At 40.8% G+C, this 17,854-nt stretch overlaps 1 protein-coding gene across 1 annotated transcript; it reads left to right on the top strand.

Moving 5' to 3' along the window:
• The first annotated feature begins 1,047 nt into the window (after window positions 1-1,047).
• Window positions 1,048-12,903, top strand: LOC105923992 (up-regulator of cell proliferation-like). The gene is made up of 4 exons (XM_036130230.1): window positions 1,048-1,053; window positions 1,146-1,257; window positions 2,979-3,155; window positions 7,208-12,903. The coding sequence occupies exons 1-4, from the start codon at window positions 1,048-1,050 to the stop codon at window positions 11,899-11,901; spliced, it is 4,989 nt and encodes a 1,662-aa protein (XP_035986123.1). The 3' UTR covers window positions 11,902-12,903.
• Window positions 12,904-17,854: the final 4,951 nt, after the last annotated feature.

Genomic DNA, 17,854 nt, shown 5'->3' with positions numbered 1-17,854 from the left:
GCATTTGTTACTTCAAGGCTGGACTATTGTAATTCTTTACTATCAGGAAGTCCACAAAATGCAGTTCGAAGTCTTCAGCTGATCCAAAATGCTGCGGCAAGAGTTCTGATGAAAATCAACAAGAGGGATCATATTTCTCCAATTTTAGCTTCCCTTCATTGGCTTCCTGTTAAATCAAGAATAGAATTTAAAATTCTCCTTCTAACGTATAAAGCCCTTAATAATCAAGCTCCATCATATATCAGAGCTCTGATTACCCCGTATGTTCCTAACAGAGCACTTCGCTCTCAGACTGCAGGTCTGCTGGTGGTTCCTAGAGTCTCTAAAAGTAGAATGGGAGGCAGATCCTTTAGCTATCAGGCTCCTCTCCTGTGGAACCAACTCCCAGTTTTGGTCCGTGAGGCAGACACCCTATCTATTTTTAAGACTAATCTTAAAACTTTCCTTTTTGACAAAGCTTATAGTTAGAGTGGCTCATGTTACCCTGAGCTATCTCTATAGTTGTGCTGTGATAAGCCTAGGCTGCTGGAGGACATCAGGGTCTAATTTTCTCACTCTACTGACTCTACCGTTCTTCAGTCTACTGTTCTCCAGTTTTGCATTGTATTACATTGAAATGACTGTCGTCATTTCAGTCGCTTCATGCTTGCTCAGTATGAGGGATTGCAGCAAAGCCATGTACAATGCAGACGACTCTCCCTGTAGCTCTACGCTTCCCCAGGAGTGAATGCTGCTTGTCGGGACTTTGATGCAATCAACTGGTTTCCTTATATAGGACATTTTTGACCAATCTGTATAATCTGACCCAATCTGTATAATATGATTGAACTTGATTTTGTAAAGTACCTTGAGATGACATGTTTCATGATTTGGCGCTATATAAATAAAATTGAATTGAATTGAATTGATGTGCTATTAATGATGAGCAAATATAGAGAAAAATTTATACAAAACAATTGTAATTGTATCATTTGTCACATTTGTCTTTCAGAGAGAAGCTGCCTGAATCCTCAAACAGGTTGTAGTATTAAAGAGTCTGCTTCCACAATGGAGGTACACACCAATTTTGCCCAAAATGAATGATGAAAAATACTGTACCTGTTATTATACTGGAAAAATACTTATGGCTTTATATTCATCTTAAGCAAAAGAGTATCAAAGATTCAAACGTGGATCTTCCCTGTGAAGAAAAAAGAGACCCTGCAACCACAACATGTGCTGACTCTGGGGCTGAAAAGCATGAAGCAGGAACAGATGGTAAGGATCAGTCTACTCAATCTAAAAAGACAGCTACAGTAAGATCTGCAGTCTGTAAGTGTGTTCAGGTAATATTATGATTGTTGTTGATGTGGGTGTTACCTTCACAGCTCCTGGTCTCGTAAAGACAACAGTGGACATTGGACAAGCGCCAGTGTCTCATCCTGGGGAGACTATAGAAGCAGAATCTGGAAACTTCACAAGCAGAAAGGATGAAACTTTACTCAAGACAACAGACACAAATGACCCAGGGGAGCAAAACCTTCAAGAAGAAGGACAACAACAAAGTAAACATGCTATGTCACTTCAGCAACTGAATTCAGTGTGACAAAAACATGAAATTTAATTTATTTTGACCTACATACATTTTTGCCAAATGGATTATCATTACCCTGCCCTAAACACCTGAATCAAATGGTTAAACTACTGTAGCTCACTAGCAGGCAGTCAGAGGCTCAGCTACTGAGTTTATATTAGTCAGGTGTGTTGAAAACATGTCCCTTTTTTTCATAAATGCTTAACCCACTAGTTGCTAATGTACAGAATAACCATAAAAGCACAGCATGTTCTGCTATCTCAATGGAGCATTAAGCAACATTTCACCACTAGGTGGTGCTTGAACACTGTCTGTAGACCAAAACAAGATGCGTGACAATCTGCCTCTCTCTTTACCGCCACTCCAGCTGCAATCAGGCCCCCTGTTTCCCTTCTAAAGCGTCACATTGTTTTTTCTGTGTATTATTTAGTCTTCACGTGTTGAATTTTAATTAACACTTAAGAAAATTTAAGACATGACTCAATATTAAATTAAATATTAAACAAAAGTCTTATGTAAAACATAAGAATACCTCGTTGGCTGTGTGCTACTAAAGGAATTAGGTTTGTTTCTTCCTTTTAGCTTCTTTAAACGTCTTTCATCACGTAAATTAACATTTTGGTGCAAAATGAATTTCTTTTAGCGGTGACCACTATTTCTTCTTGTGCATGTTGTATCTTGCGAAGCTTATTGTATCTTAAAGGTGCCTCTTTGAATCTTATTCAAACTCCAGTTAATAAACTCCAAAACATATCTATATATGTATTAGATTAGGGGTTTTCAAATTCATTGAAGGTGAGCCTCCCCTTGGAATAGGTAAGGATAACCAAGCCCCCCCCCCCCACACACACACACACACACATACACACACACACACGCCCCCGCAAGCACTAACCTACCCCACACAGATCCCTGCTGTAAATGCATCTTTATTTTCTGTTCCTGGAATGCTGTTTCAAAAACAACTGATAGCCCAATACATGTTTTTTTATTGTATTTCCTTTATCATTTGTCACATTTGTCTTTCAGAGAGAAGCTGCCTGAATCCTCAAACAGGTTGTAGTGTTAAAGAGTATGCTTCCACAATGGAGGTACACACCAATTTTGCCCAAAATGAATGATGAAAAATACTGTACCTATTATTATACTGGAAAAATACTTATGGTCTTATATTCATCTTAAGCAAAAGAGTATCAAAGATTCAAATGTGGATCTTCCCTGTGAAGAAAAAAGAGACCCTGCAACCACAACATGTGCTGACTCTGGGGCTGAAAAGCGTGAAGCAGGAACAGATGGTAAGGATCAGTCTACTCAATTTAAAAAGACAGCTACAGTAAGATCTGCAGTCTGTAAGTGTGTTCAGGTAATATTATGATTGTTGTTGATGTGGGTGTTACCTTCACAGCTCCTGGTCTCGTAAAGACAACAGTGGACATTGGACAAGCGCCAGTGTCTCGTCCTGGGAAGACTACAGAAGCAGAATCTGGAAACCTCACAAGCAGAAAGGATGAAACTTTACTCAAGACAACAAACACAAATGACCCAGGAGAGCAAAACCTTCAGGAAGAAGGACAACAACAAAGTAAGCATGCTATGTCACTTCAGCAACTGAATTCAGTGTGACAAAAACATGAAATTTAATTTATTTTGACCTAAATACATTTTTGCCAAATGGATTATCATTACCCTGCCCTAAACACCTGAATCAAATGGTTAAACTACTGTAGCTCACTAGCAGGCAGTCAGAGGCTCAGCTACTGAGCTTATATTAGTCAGGTGTGTTGAAAACATGTCCCTTTTTTTTCATAAATGCTTAACCCACTAGTTGCTAATGTACAGAATAACCATAAAAGCACAGCATGTTCTGCTATCTTAATGGAGCATTAAGCAACATTTCACCACTAGGTGGTGCTTGAACACTGTCTGTAGACCAAAACAAGATTTATCATTGCTGACACCCCGTTACTACACGTTACTCGAATCGCACAATGAACTTTTTTTTTCACTTCATGATAGGACTCATGCGCATGTTTTCATGAGAGAAGGGAAGATGAGACAATGGGTCACCGATGCAAAGGCGCATGCGTCGAGCTCGTAGAGCAAAACCTGTGTCAATGCGCGTATCACTATGGGAAAGTCACGTGACCGATACAGGAACTGTTTCGAACTGACTGACGCGCCAAACTGTTTCTGTTCCCTCTAAACTGCGCGCGTATGCATTCGCACACAGCATCAGGATTCAACGCACACAGCAAAGCTATGCTGCGCAGTAAATAAAATCCAAGCTGAACTGTAAACAAAATAATAATAAGCCAAGTTTTTTTTAACCATTTTGCAACTCTGGTGTGATGGTGTACCACAGTCTCGCTCTGTGAGCGCCCGGTGCTGATCGGAGCGCACCATTGATTGATGGGTTGGGCTGACGCCTTTATGGTTGGGGAGGTTGCGCTGTGTGTCTTTGTTCTGAGCTTTGTTTCAGAAAAAACAGCTGATCTACCCTGAGGAGAAAGCTGCTACTCTGAGTAGTTCTTCCTCCCTTTGTCATTCTCAGCATTTCCATTTTCAGAACAGATGATATTAGTCAGGTAACTAAACACAGCGCCCAATCAACCATTGAACGTAAGCATGAAAAAAAAGGAAATAAGCTTGAAAGTGCGCATGTCCTGTGAGTAGAATTAGAAATCTTTAAAGAAGGCATATGGACAATATTAAACCATAAGAAACAATGCCGTTGCTGCTGAAAACCACAAAAGAGAATTGTTGAAAAAGTCAATGCATGCGCGATATAAAAGTTAGGTGATGGAGAATTAAAGCTGTTTTCAACACACTTCACTGTTCAACACAAAAGGGGGAGTATATGTGTGTGTGTGTGTGTGTGTGTGTGTGTTGGGGGGGGGTGCATTGAAAGGACATAGCAGCAAAAAATTTGTAAAAAAATAAATAAAAAAGCCATAAACAAAAAAGTAACGCAATAGTTACTTTTACTGGTAACTAGTTACTTTTATAGTGGAGTAACTAGTAACTATAACTAATACTAATTACTTTTTCAAAGTAACGTGCCCATCACTAGATATGTGGTCCTGAATCTGATACGTATCTGATCTTTTCAAATGCGACCTGTGTCTGTACGGCCGGTTCGCATTTATCCGACCTGTATGTCACCGATACTCGACAAACGTCACTATTTTGCGTCCTGCTATGCAGAAGCGGGAAGAAAGACGACACCCATAGCGGACTACAATGAGAAGAGCAGTCAATGAAGGCAAAGCTCCGGTTAGAAAATAAATTAATGACCGAAAAATGCGCGGCAGCATTATAATCCATGTTTACTTCCGCAAACACTGAGGACGCTTGCTACGTGTGACGTCATCGCATCCTTGAGTGCGCATGCGGGACACTTAGGTTGAACGCATTCAGTTCACACAGGAGATCACATACAAGTCGCATATATTTGGAAATGTGAACGACCACGCAAAAAAATCAGATTTCACAAAAAAAACGGAATTGAGCATTAAGACCTGCATTGTGAACGTAGCCTAAGTTATTCCAGCTGTGTGGTAATCAGGTAATAATTTAGTGCAACAGTTTCAGAGAAAAATAAACTAGATTAGAACTATATTTTTATTATATTCATAACAGACCAGGTTTCCTCTTTGCTGTGACTGCATGCAGAGCTTTCAGGACGAGGCAGCTGCCTGTGCCTGTGAGACAGAATTAGGGTTTTACGGAGCTCTAGCATCCATGTTGCCCTTGTGAAAGGTCGCTGCTTTCACATGAAGTCGCTAAACCGCCAAAACACAGAGAAAAGTCACTAGATTAGTTTCAGGTCCCTTTTTAAAAAAGAGTTGTTAGATGGGTCAGAAAAGTCGCTAAATATAGCGACAGAGTCACCAAGTTCGCAACACTGGGCTGTTGTCCTGACTATTGTAGTTTTTCTTCACTACCAAGAGCAGCGCAGCACAGTAGTGACCAGCAGCTTCATACTAGCCAGCTTCGAGGGACTCAGTGAGACAGAAATTATGCAGTATGCTATATTATATACTTTAAATGGTTTAAACATATTTTTAAATTCATTCCGAAGCAATGTCGGCGGGAGAGGGGGCATTGCGGTGGGGGTGTGTCTTAAGACCCCATCTAAAACGGCTATGCCCACCTTTCCGAGCCTAGCTTAATTGATGATTATACATTCATAATTTTGTGATTGGTTGTTAATCTGATCCAAAGTCAGATCAGATCATGTCTTTCACGCCTGAATATGCATGCTCTCATGTCTGCTAAACTGGTCCTAGGTCTGCGGCACATATTTAGTGGAAAAAAGCACTCTCATGAACCTCCTTTATTGTGTAATTAATTTAGTTGGAATAACATACAGTTGGAACTGTGTTACCCGGGCTACTGGCCAGGCTCAACCTACTGGGAAGAGTGAACAAACTGGACCGCTTTACTATATCTATCCGCTCCACCATAACCTTACAATGAGTCAAAAGGAAAACTAAAGCCGGGAAAAACAATGGTTATTTGCACACATGCTGCACCACTACTGCGCAATTGCGCGTGGTCCCGTGCAGGCAGGGTTGGTCAGCTGATTTCGGAGCAGCTACGCAGCCATGAACAGAGCCTGGTGTGTGTGCGCACATTTGGAAGAGGTGGCATAGCGCAGGCTGAAGTTAGCAGTAAAACTTAAATGATGACCCAGGATGTACATATTTTAAGTTATGGCTAATCACTTATAAAAAAATATTTCAATGAATGATATTTCGAAATTATCACAATTTCATTGTGGTTACAAAATGATGATAGAAACTCTTGATTCTTGTATTCACCTAGCAAGAAATGAGGTGAAGGTTTACACTTCAGTGAAAACCTGGAGTAGCGAAAAACATTAAAAGGTAATTTAGATCACATTATTTTCATTCCTACAGGCGGTCCAATTCTCTACTGACAGAAAAGGTTTTTGCACATTAAACTGTTAAAATATAACACAAATACACAGTAAGTTAAAAAAAATCAAAACATACAGCTCTGGGATGTTTAAAGGTGTAGTAATAGTAAAAGAAATGAGCCATAGCAATTGATCACAAATGCAAAGAACTATCAAAGAATAATTCCTTTATTTTTCTGATCAATGTGTGTAATATTATTTAAACAAATGAACTGTTTTCTTCAAAATAAAACACAGGTACTATTTTATGTGTACACTACTGAAATAGTATGCTGCCACTGTTCTGAAGGTGTGGCAGCTCTTGTTTTGGTGTGGCGGTACGCCACTAGTTATTACATGTAGCAGAAACCCTGATAAATATTTGAGAAAAATTTCTAAGGCAGCGGTTCAAAATCTTTTAATTGCGCCTCCCCCCCTTTGAAAAATGAAAACATTTCAGCCCCATACTGGGTGCCAAATTAATTGATTTGGGGAACTCAGTAGTCACCTGACTAAGCGGCAGACATTTTAGATGTCCCCTGGCTTTTGAACTTAAGTTAACATCATTTGATTCAACTGTACAACAATGTTGTTTTCCTACTGTGTAACAATGAAATCTGCAGTGTTAAAAGTACAAGTAAAAATTGTTTTTAATGACAATGTACACACTCTTTGAAAGAAACATTAAAACTATGTATCATTATTATCTACAGAAACCGAACTTGAGAGCCTTTTGGAAGATCTGGGGTTGAAGGAGCAGTACCACAGAGAGAAGCTATCACTCAGCAAAATACTTCAGATTGATGAGAAGACAATTACAGATGACCCTGGAACGTGTAAATCAAATGTCCCATTTTATTTTCTTAAGAAATTGATGATGGTTAATGTGACTGCTAGGACTGTGAAATATGAAGCATGTGACTCAGAGGATGCTAATATTGAAACAAAATGTGATGATGCATCAGAGAATGCAGAGTGCAGTTTTGAGGATCTTTTTGAGAGTCCAAATGATGCTGAAGTCTTTAATCCTCTTGATATAATCACTGCTCTCTTTTTGTGCTCTGATGGGTTTGTTCAGCAAGAGTTGGCACTAAAAATGTCCATGTGTCAGTTCTCTGTTCCTCTGCTGCTTCCTAACTGTGATACTAAACAGAGCACCCTCATGCTGTGGGCCATGAGAGACATTGTTAAGAAGTACAGAACTCCAGATCTTTTAGTATCAAAGGGCTTCAGAGAAGAAAGAATCGTTCTTTCTGAGCTTCCAATGATCTCATTTGTCAGACTGGGTGAGTGCTCCTTGTCCAAATCAGAGATTCTCAACAAACTTCTGAGTAACCCTCAGCAGTACCATGACACCTTTGTTCACCACAACATGGAGTGTGGAGACAGTCCAAGAAAAATATCTGATGGACTGACTGAAATTACCTGGTACCTTCCCTGTGGAAACAAAAACATGGACATTTTTAGTGAGCCAGTGGCTATAGCTAACCTTCGAGGTGACATTGCTGCACATGAAACACAATATTCCTTTTTGTGTCAGACATCTGCTGCAGTTTTTGTGTTTTTTGATCAGCTGGAGTCTGAGTACAAACTGCTGACCAACAAAAACCACAAAGCAAAGATCTTCTTGGTGGGAAACCAACAGAGTAAGAGCTTAACTCCAGATGTTCTAAAGAAAATAGCAAACAAGCTCAACTTGACGACAGACAACATCATTATAAAAACAAAAAAGACCAATGATGCAGACTTTGTGAAACGTTTGAGGACAACTGTGAGCAGTGTACTTACCAACCCAGGGATGAAGATGTCAATAGAGCAGATGGCCGACATTGCACATGAACTGGGAATTTCTGTCGATGAAGATTCACCAGAGTGCCAGGCTGGGAGGAAAAATGCAGATGCCATCACTGCAGAGATTAAAGACACCTTTAAATTTAAAGAAAAACAGTTTCCTTTGCAAGGCCAGATCTGGAAGGAATTGACTTTCTTGGAAAAGGAAGAATTTCGTCTTCGAAAAGTTGGCTCTGAAGACATAGAAATCTATAAAAGTAATCTTAAAATGAAAAAGAAAGAGCTGCGTAGGAAGCAGAACTCCCATGCCATGTCAAATTTCATGAGCTGCTTCATTAGTGCAATATCCAGTGAGGAAAGGGGTTATTTTCTGAAATGGATGCGAATGAACCTCGACAACATGTCTACAATAAAACTTTCCAGCCTCAGGGAGCTTTACAAGGAAAAATCCAAGGACTCTAAGAACAAAAAGGAAATCAAAGAAATCGACAAACAACTTTCCAACAGCTCACTGGGAATTGAGCACTTTTTCCGTGAAATGGGTCAGATCTACGAAGCTTCTCTTTACCTTCCAGAAACAGACCCATCACGTCAACAACTGCAACATCTGCCCAGACTCTGTGCTCAGTTGCTGCTGGATGGATTTCCTCTGGAGCTTGTAGATGGAGATGCTTCCAACATACCTCTCAGATGGGTGAGTGACGTTCTCTCTCAGCTCAATGGCTTGGTGTCTCCAAAGAACAAGATACTGGTTGTCACAGTTCTTGGAGTTCAGAGCACAGGAAAATCCACTCTCCTTAACACCATGTTTGGGGTGCAGTTTGCAGTCAGCAGTGGTCGATGCACTCGAGGAGCCTTCATGCTGCTCATCAAAGTCAGTGAAGACTTCAAAAAAGATCTGAACTGTGACTTTGTGGTGATTATTGACACCGAAGGCTTAAAGTCACCAGAGCTGGCACAGCTGGATAACAGCCATGAACATGACAATGAGCTGGCAACACTGGTTGTTGGGCTGAGTGACGTCACCATTATCAATATTGCAATGGAGAATTCAACAGAAATGAAAGACATCCTGCAGATAGTGGTGCATGCTTTCCTCAGGATGAAGGAGGTCGGCAAAAAGCCTAAATGTCAGTTTGTTCACCAGAACGTTTCTGATGTTTCAGCCCATGAGAATAACCTACGAGACAGGAAGCTGCTCCTAGAACAGCTGAATGAGATGACCCAGGCAGCAGCTAAAATGGAAAAGAAAGAGGAGAACAAGAACTTCACTGATGTGATGGAGTACAATCCAGATACTGGGAACTGCTACGTTCCTGGACTCTGGAATGGAAACCCACCAATGGCACCAGTCAATGTGGGATACAGTGAGACCGTCTATGAGCTCAAGAAAAACATCATCCAACTGCTGGGAAAGTGTGAGTCAACTTCTAACAACATCTTGGAGTTCAGAGAGTGGATAAACAGCCTATGGACTGCAGTAAAACATGAAAACTTCATCTTCAGCTTCAGAAACAGCCTGGTAGCCGATGCATACATGATGCTCTGCACAGAGTACAACAAATGGGAGTGGAAATTAAAAAAAGAAATGTACACCTGGGTTACAGATGCAGAGACAAGAATTTCTAATTTTGGGACAGTTGCTGCAAAAACTGAAATATCTGACCTGAGAGAATACATCACTGTGTTGAAAAGTGAAGCAACTACAGAGCTGACCAAGTGGGAGACAATGATGCTTGACAATCTGAAAAAATACTTTGAGCAGGCAGAAGGTCATGTTTATCTGGTTGAAGGATACAGAGAGGATTTCTCAAACAGCATAAAGAGTCTGAGACGAAAAACTGAGAGATCAGTGTTTGACCAGATCACAGCAGCAGCTGACATCAAACAGGGACTGGAAGAACTCGACAAAATCAGAGCCTCTTATACAGAAGAAATTGAAAAAGCAGTTTGTGCTTTGATTGATGAATGCCGTAAGAAAAAAGTAAAAATGACAGATAGTGAGCTTGATGAAAGTTTCAATAAAATGTGGACTGAAACACTGAATGCCTTTTCTTTGTCTGCACAGCAGACTTCAAATATCTTCACCAGTGTTTCTCATCAGTTGCGAACAAATCTTTCACGCAAGGGAAGCCATGCATGTAAACTGCTGAGTGAAAGAAGACTCCAAGTCTGTGGACTGGAGCCTTTTAAATACAAACCCAAAGGAAATACAGAAAAAATCACAGAAAAACTAAAAGGAATGTTTTCCTGGACAGGTCTTGTAAAGGCAAAACAAGAAATAGCCGAAAGCATCATATCTGCTTGCAATGATTGTGTCAGTGATAAAATCAAGAGAAAAACTAACTATCACGATACTTACATCCAGGAGATCCTTCACATCATTGATGAGAGGCTGAACAACACTGATGTTGACACGGACATCGAGTTAGAAGTGTCTCTGAAACAGCACATCTGTGGCTCTGCAGCCAGGAAGTTTCAGAAAATGCATGAAGATTTTATACAAGAAAATGATCCTTACAGACGTCTGGAGAAAAACAAAGACAAATTTTGTGCAGATTTCAAAGATGTGTTCAATAAGCGAGACCAATGCCAGAAGAAAGCTGAAGAATTCACCAACCAGTGTCTGAAACCTGCTGTGGAGGACTTTGTCTATCGTTCTCTTGGTCTTGATATTGTTGATAAAATGCTGACAAGAGAGGAGTTCAGCACACGGATGTCCTTCCAGTGTTATATTTTACTGGATCTGATTTCAAAAAGTGACTTTGACATCTTTCAGAGATATATCTGCTCATATGAAAGTTATGTAAAATCATGGATATCTGATAGAATTAAGGAAACTTTCTCCTCTGAGTCAGCATTATGTGAGTTTGAGGACAGACATCTTCAGTCCTGCATTAACCGCATAAATGCTGCCATTAAAAATGCAAAAGCAGAAAAGACTGACAGTCTGAAGACATTTGCAGAAAATATCTGTAAAGAACTTGGTGATAAACTGGTAATTTCTCAGGATGCTCTCAATGCTTTCATGGTTCTGAACAAAGCTGACCAAGACCGGTTTGCCGACTGCCTCAACAAATGTGTGATGGAAATGGCAGAAGCTCTTAGAAAGAAGTTTAAAGACATTACATTTGAAGAAAAACTCACACATCTCCGTGTAAAACCACAGAATGAGCTGTTCAACAGAGTTGTTGGTTGTGGCAAGCAGTGTCCGTTCTGCAAAATACCCTGTGATGCAGGAGGAGAAGACCACAAGGAACACTTTGCTGCCTTGCATCGTCCAAAGGGTTTAGGTATGTACAGGTGGGATGGCTCAAATAAACTCACTACTGACCTCTGCTCTTCTGCTGTTATCAGTGACACATGTTTTAGCTGCAGTGCTACAAACAGTAAATGGCATCCTTACAAAGATTACAGGAAAATTTATCCAGACTGGAAAATTCAACCAGATGTGAGCCTTGAGGCATCAGATTACTGGAAATATGTGATGAAGAAGTACAACAAAGAATTTGCAAAAGCATATAATGCTCTGCCTGCTGACATTCCAGCTGTCTGGGAGAGTATCACAGAGGAACAGGCAAAGGAAAGTCTCAAGAAGTCATTCTACATCAAGTGAAATAATAACTCATGTCTAGTTGAAAGAACACAGCTTCTTACGTGTTTTTTTTATCCTTTTTCCCTTAAAAGCCTACCTAATTTACAAGTAGAGTTTATCTCTTTCCCTAAAGACAAATTAAGCTGCTAAAGCCTTTTTTGGTGTAGGTCCTTAATTTACCAGTTATCATTTATTTTTTGCCTTTTATGATTCTATTCTTTGATAAAATTTTGTCAACAAAGTATTTGTTGAGAAAATATTTACACTCTTGTTGAAAAAGTCTGAATGTGCTTCTAAATTGGACAGATAATTAAATGTTGAGTAAATATTTTGGGTGTTCCATTATATTATGGTTAAATTTAACGAGTTGTTGCAATCACCTCTAGCGCTACGTTGACGTTCAACAGGGTTGATTGCTTCACAATCAGCAACTCATGCACTAAGTTTCTATCTAAGTTTCCTTAGATAGAAACTTAGTGCATGAGTTGCTGATTGTGAAGCAATCAGCAACTCATGCACTCCTCTAAGTTTCCTTAGATAGAAAACATTTTACCAACTGAACCTAATTGTTTTGATTTACAAGTTGTCATGGTTTAGGTTTTGTCTGGTTTCTTTTCTTGTCATTTTTGCAGTTCACTCAGCTCACCCTCCTTTAGCAATTAGTCCCACCTGTCGGGACACTAATTAGTCTTTATTCTCGTCACCTGTCAGGCTCCCTTTATAAGCTCACCTTGTTTGTTTGTTGCTGGCTTGTTGTGTTTGTTCCTGACCATCATGCCTGTCTGCTCCTGTTGCACCGCCTTGGTGCCTCGTCAGGTTTGGTTTTTGTTTGGCTGCGCTGCTAATTTTTGGTCACTTCGTCTTGGTCTCGTTCCTCGTTCCGCAGCAGCCCAGCTCCACTTTGGCTTTGGATTATTGCTCATGTTTTTTGGACTCTGTACCTGCCAGCCAGCTCCTGCATCCACAACAAAATCGTGACACAAGTATGATCAAATTAGAATCTGTATATATATATATATATATATATATATATATATATATATATATATATATACACACACACACACTTGATCTGCTTTGTAATCTAAGGACCTTTATTCGTGACATTTGTTGTGCATCAGTCATCAATGCAAATGAGTTTGATGACAAATTCTTAGTTATAGTTGTTTATCAAGTATGGGTGTAGTTATGCTATGAAAAAACATATTCCTTTTACATATTTCTTTTTTTATTGGTACATTTAATGCCAGACATTGTTTATGCATGTTTGAACTAAATACTTGGTTATTCCTAGTGGAATGCTGCAGGCATCCAGTTAAAGATGAAGCTTCACTTGTCTTACTGTTGTTTTTAAGTTCTCAGTTTGGTGCATCCTTCCAATTTCTTTGTGTATGATTCTATAAAGTACACAGATAAAAAAAAAATCACAGATTAGGATATTGGTCTAAAGTCTGGGCAAATTGTTATTCAAACCTTTGTCATTAACTTAGAAATACTTCAAATCAGATACTACAGAGAGACCTACTCCCAAAATAGTAAGGCAACTTAATTATGTTAAATAAGGAAGAATTAAACATCTGCATGCACAATAGATATAAACATATAGCTTTAATGCACAGGCAGGAAAACGTATACGTATAACGTCTTTGTCACACAGATTGCATGAAAATGTTATTTATGTTTGTATCATCATCCTGTAACAACATTAAAGATTTTGGGTTCACTTCTGTCAAGTTTTGGGTCTTTTTGAGTTTTTCCTCTGTCTTGATATTTATCTCGTGTATTCATTTGAGTTTGGTTTATTCCATATTAGTTGTTCCCTAATATAAACAATACACCTCAGAGTTTAAAGAAGGCTTAGACTATAAGAAAATTTTTCCCTTTGAACATCTCACGGAGTACTGTTCAATCCACCATCCGGAAATGGAAATAATACAGAAACTGTAAACCTAACAAGACAAGGCCGTCCAGCTAAACTTACAGGCACAACATGGAGAGCACTGATCAGAGATCCAGTCAAGAGGCCCATGGTGACTCTGGATGAGCTGCAGCGATCCACAGCTCAGGTGGGGGAAACTGTCCACAGGACAACTGTTAGTCATGCACTGCAGAAATGTGGTCTTTATGGCGGGTGGCAAAAAGTAAGCCGCAGTTAAAAGAAAACCAAGAAGTCCTCTTTGCAGTTTGCCAGAAGCCTTGATGGGGACAGATTAAACATGGAAGAAGATGTTCTGGTCAGTCCTGACAAAAATTTAACTAACACTGCATATCACTCTTAACATACTATACCTACTATCAAATAAGGTGGTGGCAGCATCATGCTATGGCTGTGCTTCTCCTCAGCTGGGACAGGGAAGATGGTCAGAGTTGATGGGAAGATAAATGGAGCCAAATACAGGAAAATCTTTGAAGAAACCTGCTGGAGTCCGCAAAAGACTTGAGGTTCACCTTCCAGCAGGACTATGATCCTAAACGTAAAGCCAGGGCTACAATGGAATGGCTTAACACAAAAAAAAAATCATGTTTTAGAACGGCCTAGACCTAAACAACTTTGAGAATCAGTGACAAGAGCTGAAAACTGCTGTTCGCAAAAATCCTCCATCTAATCTGATTGAGTTTGAGCTGTTTTGCAAAGAAGAATTGTCAAAAAAGTCAGTCACTAGATGTGCAAAGCTGGTAGACACATACCCTAAAAGACTTGCAGCTGTAATTGCAGCAAAAGGTGGTTCCACAAAGTATTGACTCAGGGGGTGAATACATTTGCACAACATCCTGTTCGGTTCTTTATTTGTAAAAAACAAATGATGTATATTTTCTTTCTACTTCACAATTGTATACCACTTTATGTTGGTTTTTACTGTGGACCTAAATGCAGACAAACTGGCAAATGAAGGAAGGAAGAGACAAAAACAGCTTACAATGAACAAACATGCTGAGCAGTGGAAAACATGAAGTCAACAAAAATCTAGAGTTGAACAACAGAAACTGAAGGCATTTATGGAATAAACCATCAAGAAACTAAGAAAACCGGAAACTATATACTGAAGGGAGGAGTGGTGAATAGCATGGTCTACAGGTAAAATCGGGTAGAGATCAGGAATGGCACAAATTACTGAAGACAAACAGAAAGGACCTGAGGTGAGAAGTATTTTGATGTCAGACAGGCTGCTATCAGCAGAGCCGGACAGTAACGGAGTACATTTACTTGAGTACAGTACTTAAGTACAATTTTGAGGGATCTGTACTTTACTCGAGTATAATCTTTGGGGAGTACTCATGACTTTACTCAAGTACATCTGAGAGGTAAATATTGTACTCTTTACTCCGCTACATTTCTATCCATAACTGTGAGTAAAAAAAAAAAATCTTCTAAAAAAATAAAATAAAATAAAAAAATCTCGGAAACCTTTAATTTGTTGTTCCCCTCTCAAACGTGATTGGATTGTGCAGGCGGCAAGGCGCCACTGATTGGGACAGCCTATCAGCAATCACATTCAGCTTTCCGCCGAAATCAACTCCATGGTCAGATTTATTAGACAAGAGACGAACAATGGATGAAGACGCAGCAGTTCCATCCCGGGAATGTGTCAACCCGTGGCCCCACCTCGCCCGACTATTTCAATTTTCGGAACAATTGAATGATAGTTTTCGCTTCAAGTGTTTGCTGTGTTTACCCAAACAGAACTTCATCACTGCCTAAAAAAATTAAGCCGAGCATTTGGTTTGATGTTCTTTAGTATGCGGTGTGTTTAACACAATCAGGTTCAAATGTGGGTGCAAAAAAATCCGTTCAAACTCTAGCAGAGGTTTGTCAGAGTGTTGCCATTGTGCTACTGCCTTGTGAGAAATGTTAAATAAAGCAACATGGTAAAAAGATAAAATGACTTGGTTTTACTTTCAATTCCTTTTACATTCTCCAGGGTATTAACATTAACATTTTTCATAAATCGATGTGTAGGATATTTCTGTACATAAATGTAAGCACTGTGGCAGTAGTAATGCAATATTTAGAAAATGTACTCTTGATACTCAAGTACTTTTAAAAACAAGTACTTCAGTACTTTTACTTAAGTAGACATCTGACTGCAGTACTTTTACTTGTACTTGAGTAAAATTTTGCAAGGGGTATCTGTACTTTTACTCAAGTAATGAAGCTGTGTACTCTGTCCGCCTCTGGCTATCAGCCACCTTCAGCTTGTCCAAAATGCAGCAGAGCGTCTTTCAGCACGATCTCACAGGTGTGAGTACATCACTCAAGTTCTGGCTGCTCTTCACTGGCTTTCTGTGAGCTACAGAACTGATTTGAAAATGCTCATAATTGTTTTTAAATGCTTTAACAGTCTTGCTCCCCACTATCTCTCAGACTTGCTTCAACCGTATCATCCTATACGGTCTCTGAGGTCAGCTGACCAGCTGCTCCTGGATGTAACAAGGTCGGCTGAAGCTCGGAGGTGATAGGGCTTTTGCTGTTGCAGCTCCTATTGTGGAACGGGATCGCTGCATGTTAGTCAGCAGTTTAAAACCTTTTTTTGTGTGTCCAGTCTAGTGGTATAGCATTAAGAATTGCTGTCTTAATGGCATAGAGAGCGCAACAGATTTTTCTTTGACTTTCTTTGACTGCTTTCGCCGTAGTGTTCGGCTTAATTTAGATATGCACAAAGCTTTATTGGATTTTATGCTGGCACTATTTCATGTTAAACACAAAAACACGAAGGTGTCATGGTTTAGTTTTGATTCGGCTTTTGTTGCCATTGGTTTTCGGTTTTTCCACCTTGTTTTAGTTTTAGTTAGGGTTTGACTTTGATTATTGTTTTTAGTTTCTCCTTCCCCTCACTTCGGCCTTCCCTTCCACTGCAGTTAGTCACACCTGCCAGCCACTAATTAGCCAGACTCACTTCACCTGCCAGCCTCCCTACTTAAGCCTCACTCTGCTGTCACTCCTTTGCCGGTCCGTCGTCATTCTACACCCTCTCCATGCCAGTCCGTAAGTCTTTGTATTCTGCTGCCCGTTCCTAGAGAAGCTTTGCTTTTTGTCCAGACATTTCCTGTGAACTGCTACCTGACAAGCTGCTTTGGAGAAGCTCTGCTCTGTGCCCTGGTGAATCCTGTGAACAGCTAACCTGACTAGCCACTCTGAGAAAGCTTATATCCATGCCACACCACCCAGCTTTACCGGACTCTCTCTCCAGCCCCCGCAGTCATCATCTGCTCCAGCCCTGAGAAGTCTCAGATTTTCACCCTCCACAACTCACCTTCTTAAATAAACTCTCCTTAACTGTGCTCAGTTTGTGTGGTCGTGCTTGGGTTCATGAAGACAACTTCTGACAGTACGGACCGGCCAAAGATGAACCCAACACACACACTGAGCCTAGAGTCTCTGTTTCTGAAGCTCAGGAGGGCGCTGGATGTTTCTGCCGCTTTTGATCCACCGTGGGCCCGGCTGCGAGCGGTGGAGATTCTGTGGAACCAGTGGGGAGACAAGATCACGCTCCTGTCCAGCCTGGGAATTGTCGGCTTTAAAGAAGAGGTGGAATGGATCCAAGCAACAGCCCTCGCCCAGTCTCTCCACAGGCCGCCACCACCTAGACCTCCGCCTACTAGTCTGTCCACCTCCGCTGCTGTCTTCACCACTGCTGCAGCATCTGCCTCTCCCGCCGCTGCACCTACTGCTGCACCTGCTGCTGCACCTGCTGCTGCAGTCTCCACCGAAGCTCCCGCTGTGCACGCCACGACCCAAGCATGCGTGGGTGTTCATAGTCCTGCCTTGCCGGCCGCCAGAGAACCCCGTCAGGCCCTGCCAGCCGCCGAAAGCTCCGCTCTGCCGGCCGCCGAAAGCTCCGCTCTGCCGGCCGCCAAGAAAATAGATCCGCCAGCCGACGAGGATCAGCCCGAGGCCTCCGAGGGAGCCGCCCTGCCTCAGCCCGAGGCCTCCGAGGGAGCCGCCCTGCCTCAGCCCGAGGCCTCCGAGGGAGTA

Source organism: Fundulus heteroclitus, unplaced genomic scaffold, assembly GCF_011125445.2.
Source record: "Fundulus heteroclitus isolate FHET01 unplaced genomic scaffold, MU-UCD_Fhet_4.1 scaffold_303, whole genome shotgun sequence".
Lineage (NCBI taxonomy): Eukaryota > Metazoa > Chordata > Actinopteri > Cyprinodontiformes > Fundulidae > Fundulus > Fundulus heteroclitus.
This window is presented reverse-complemented; position numbering and strand designations above follow the sequence as displayed.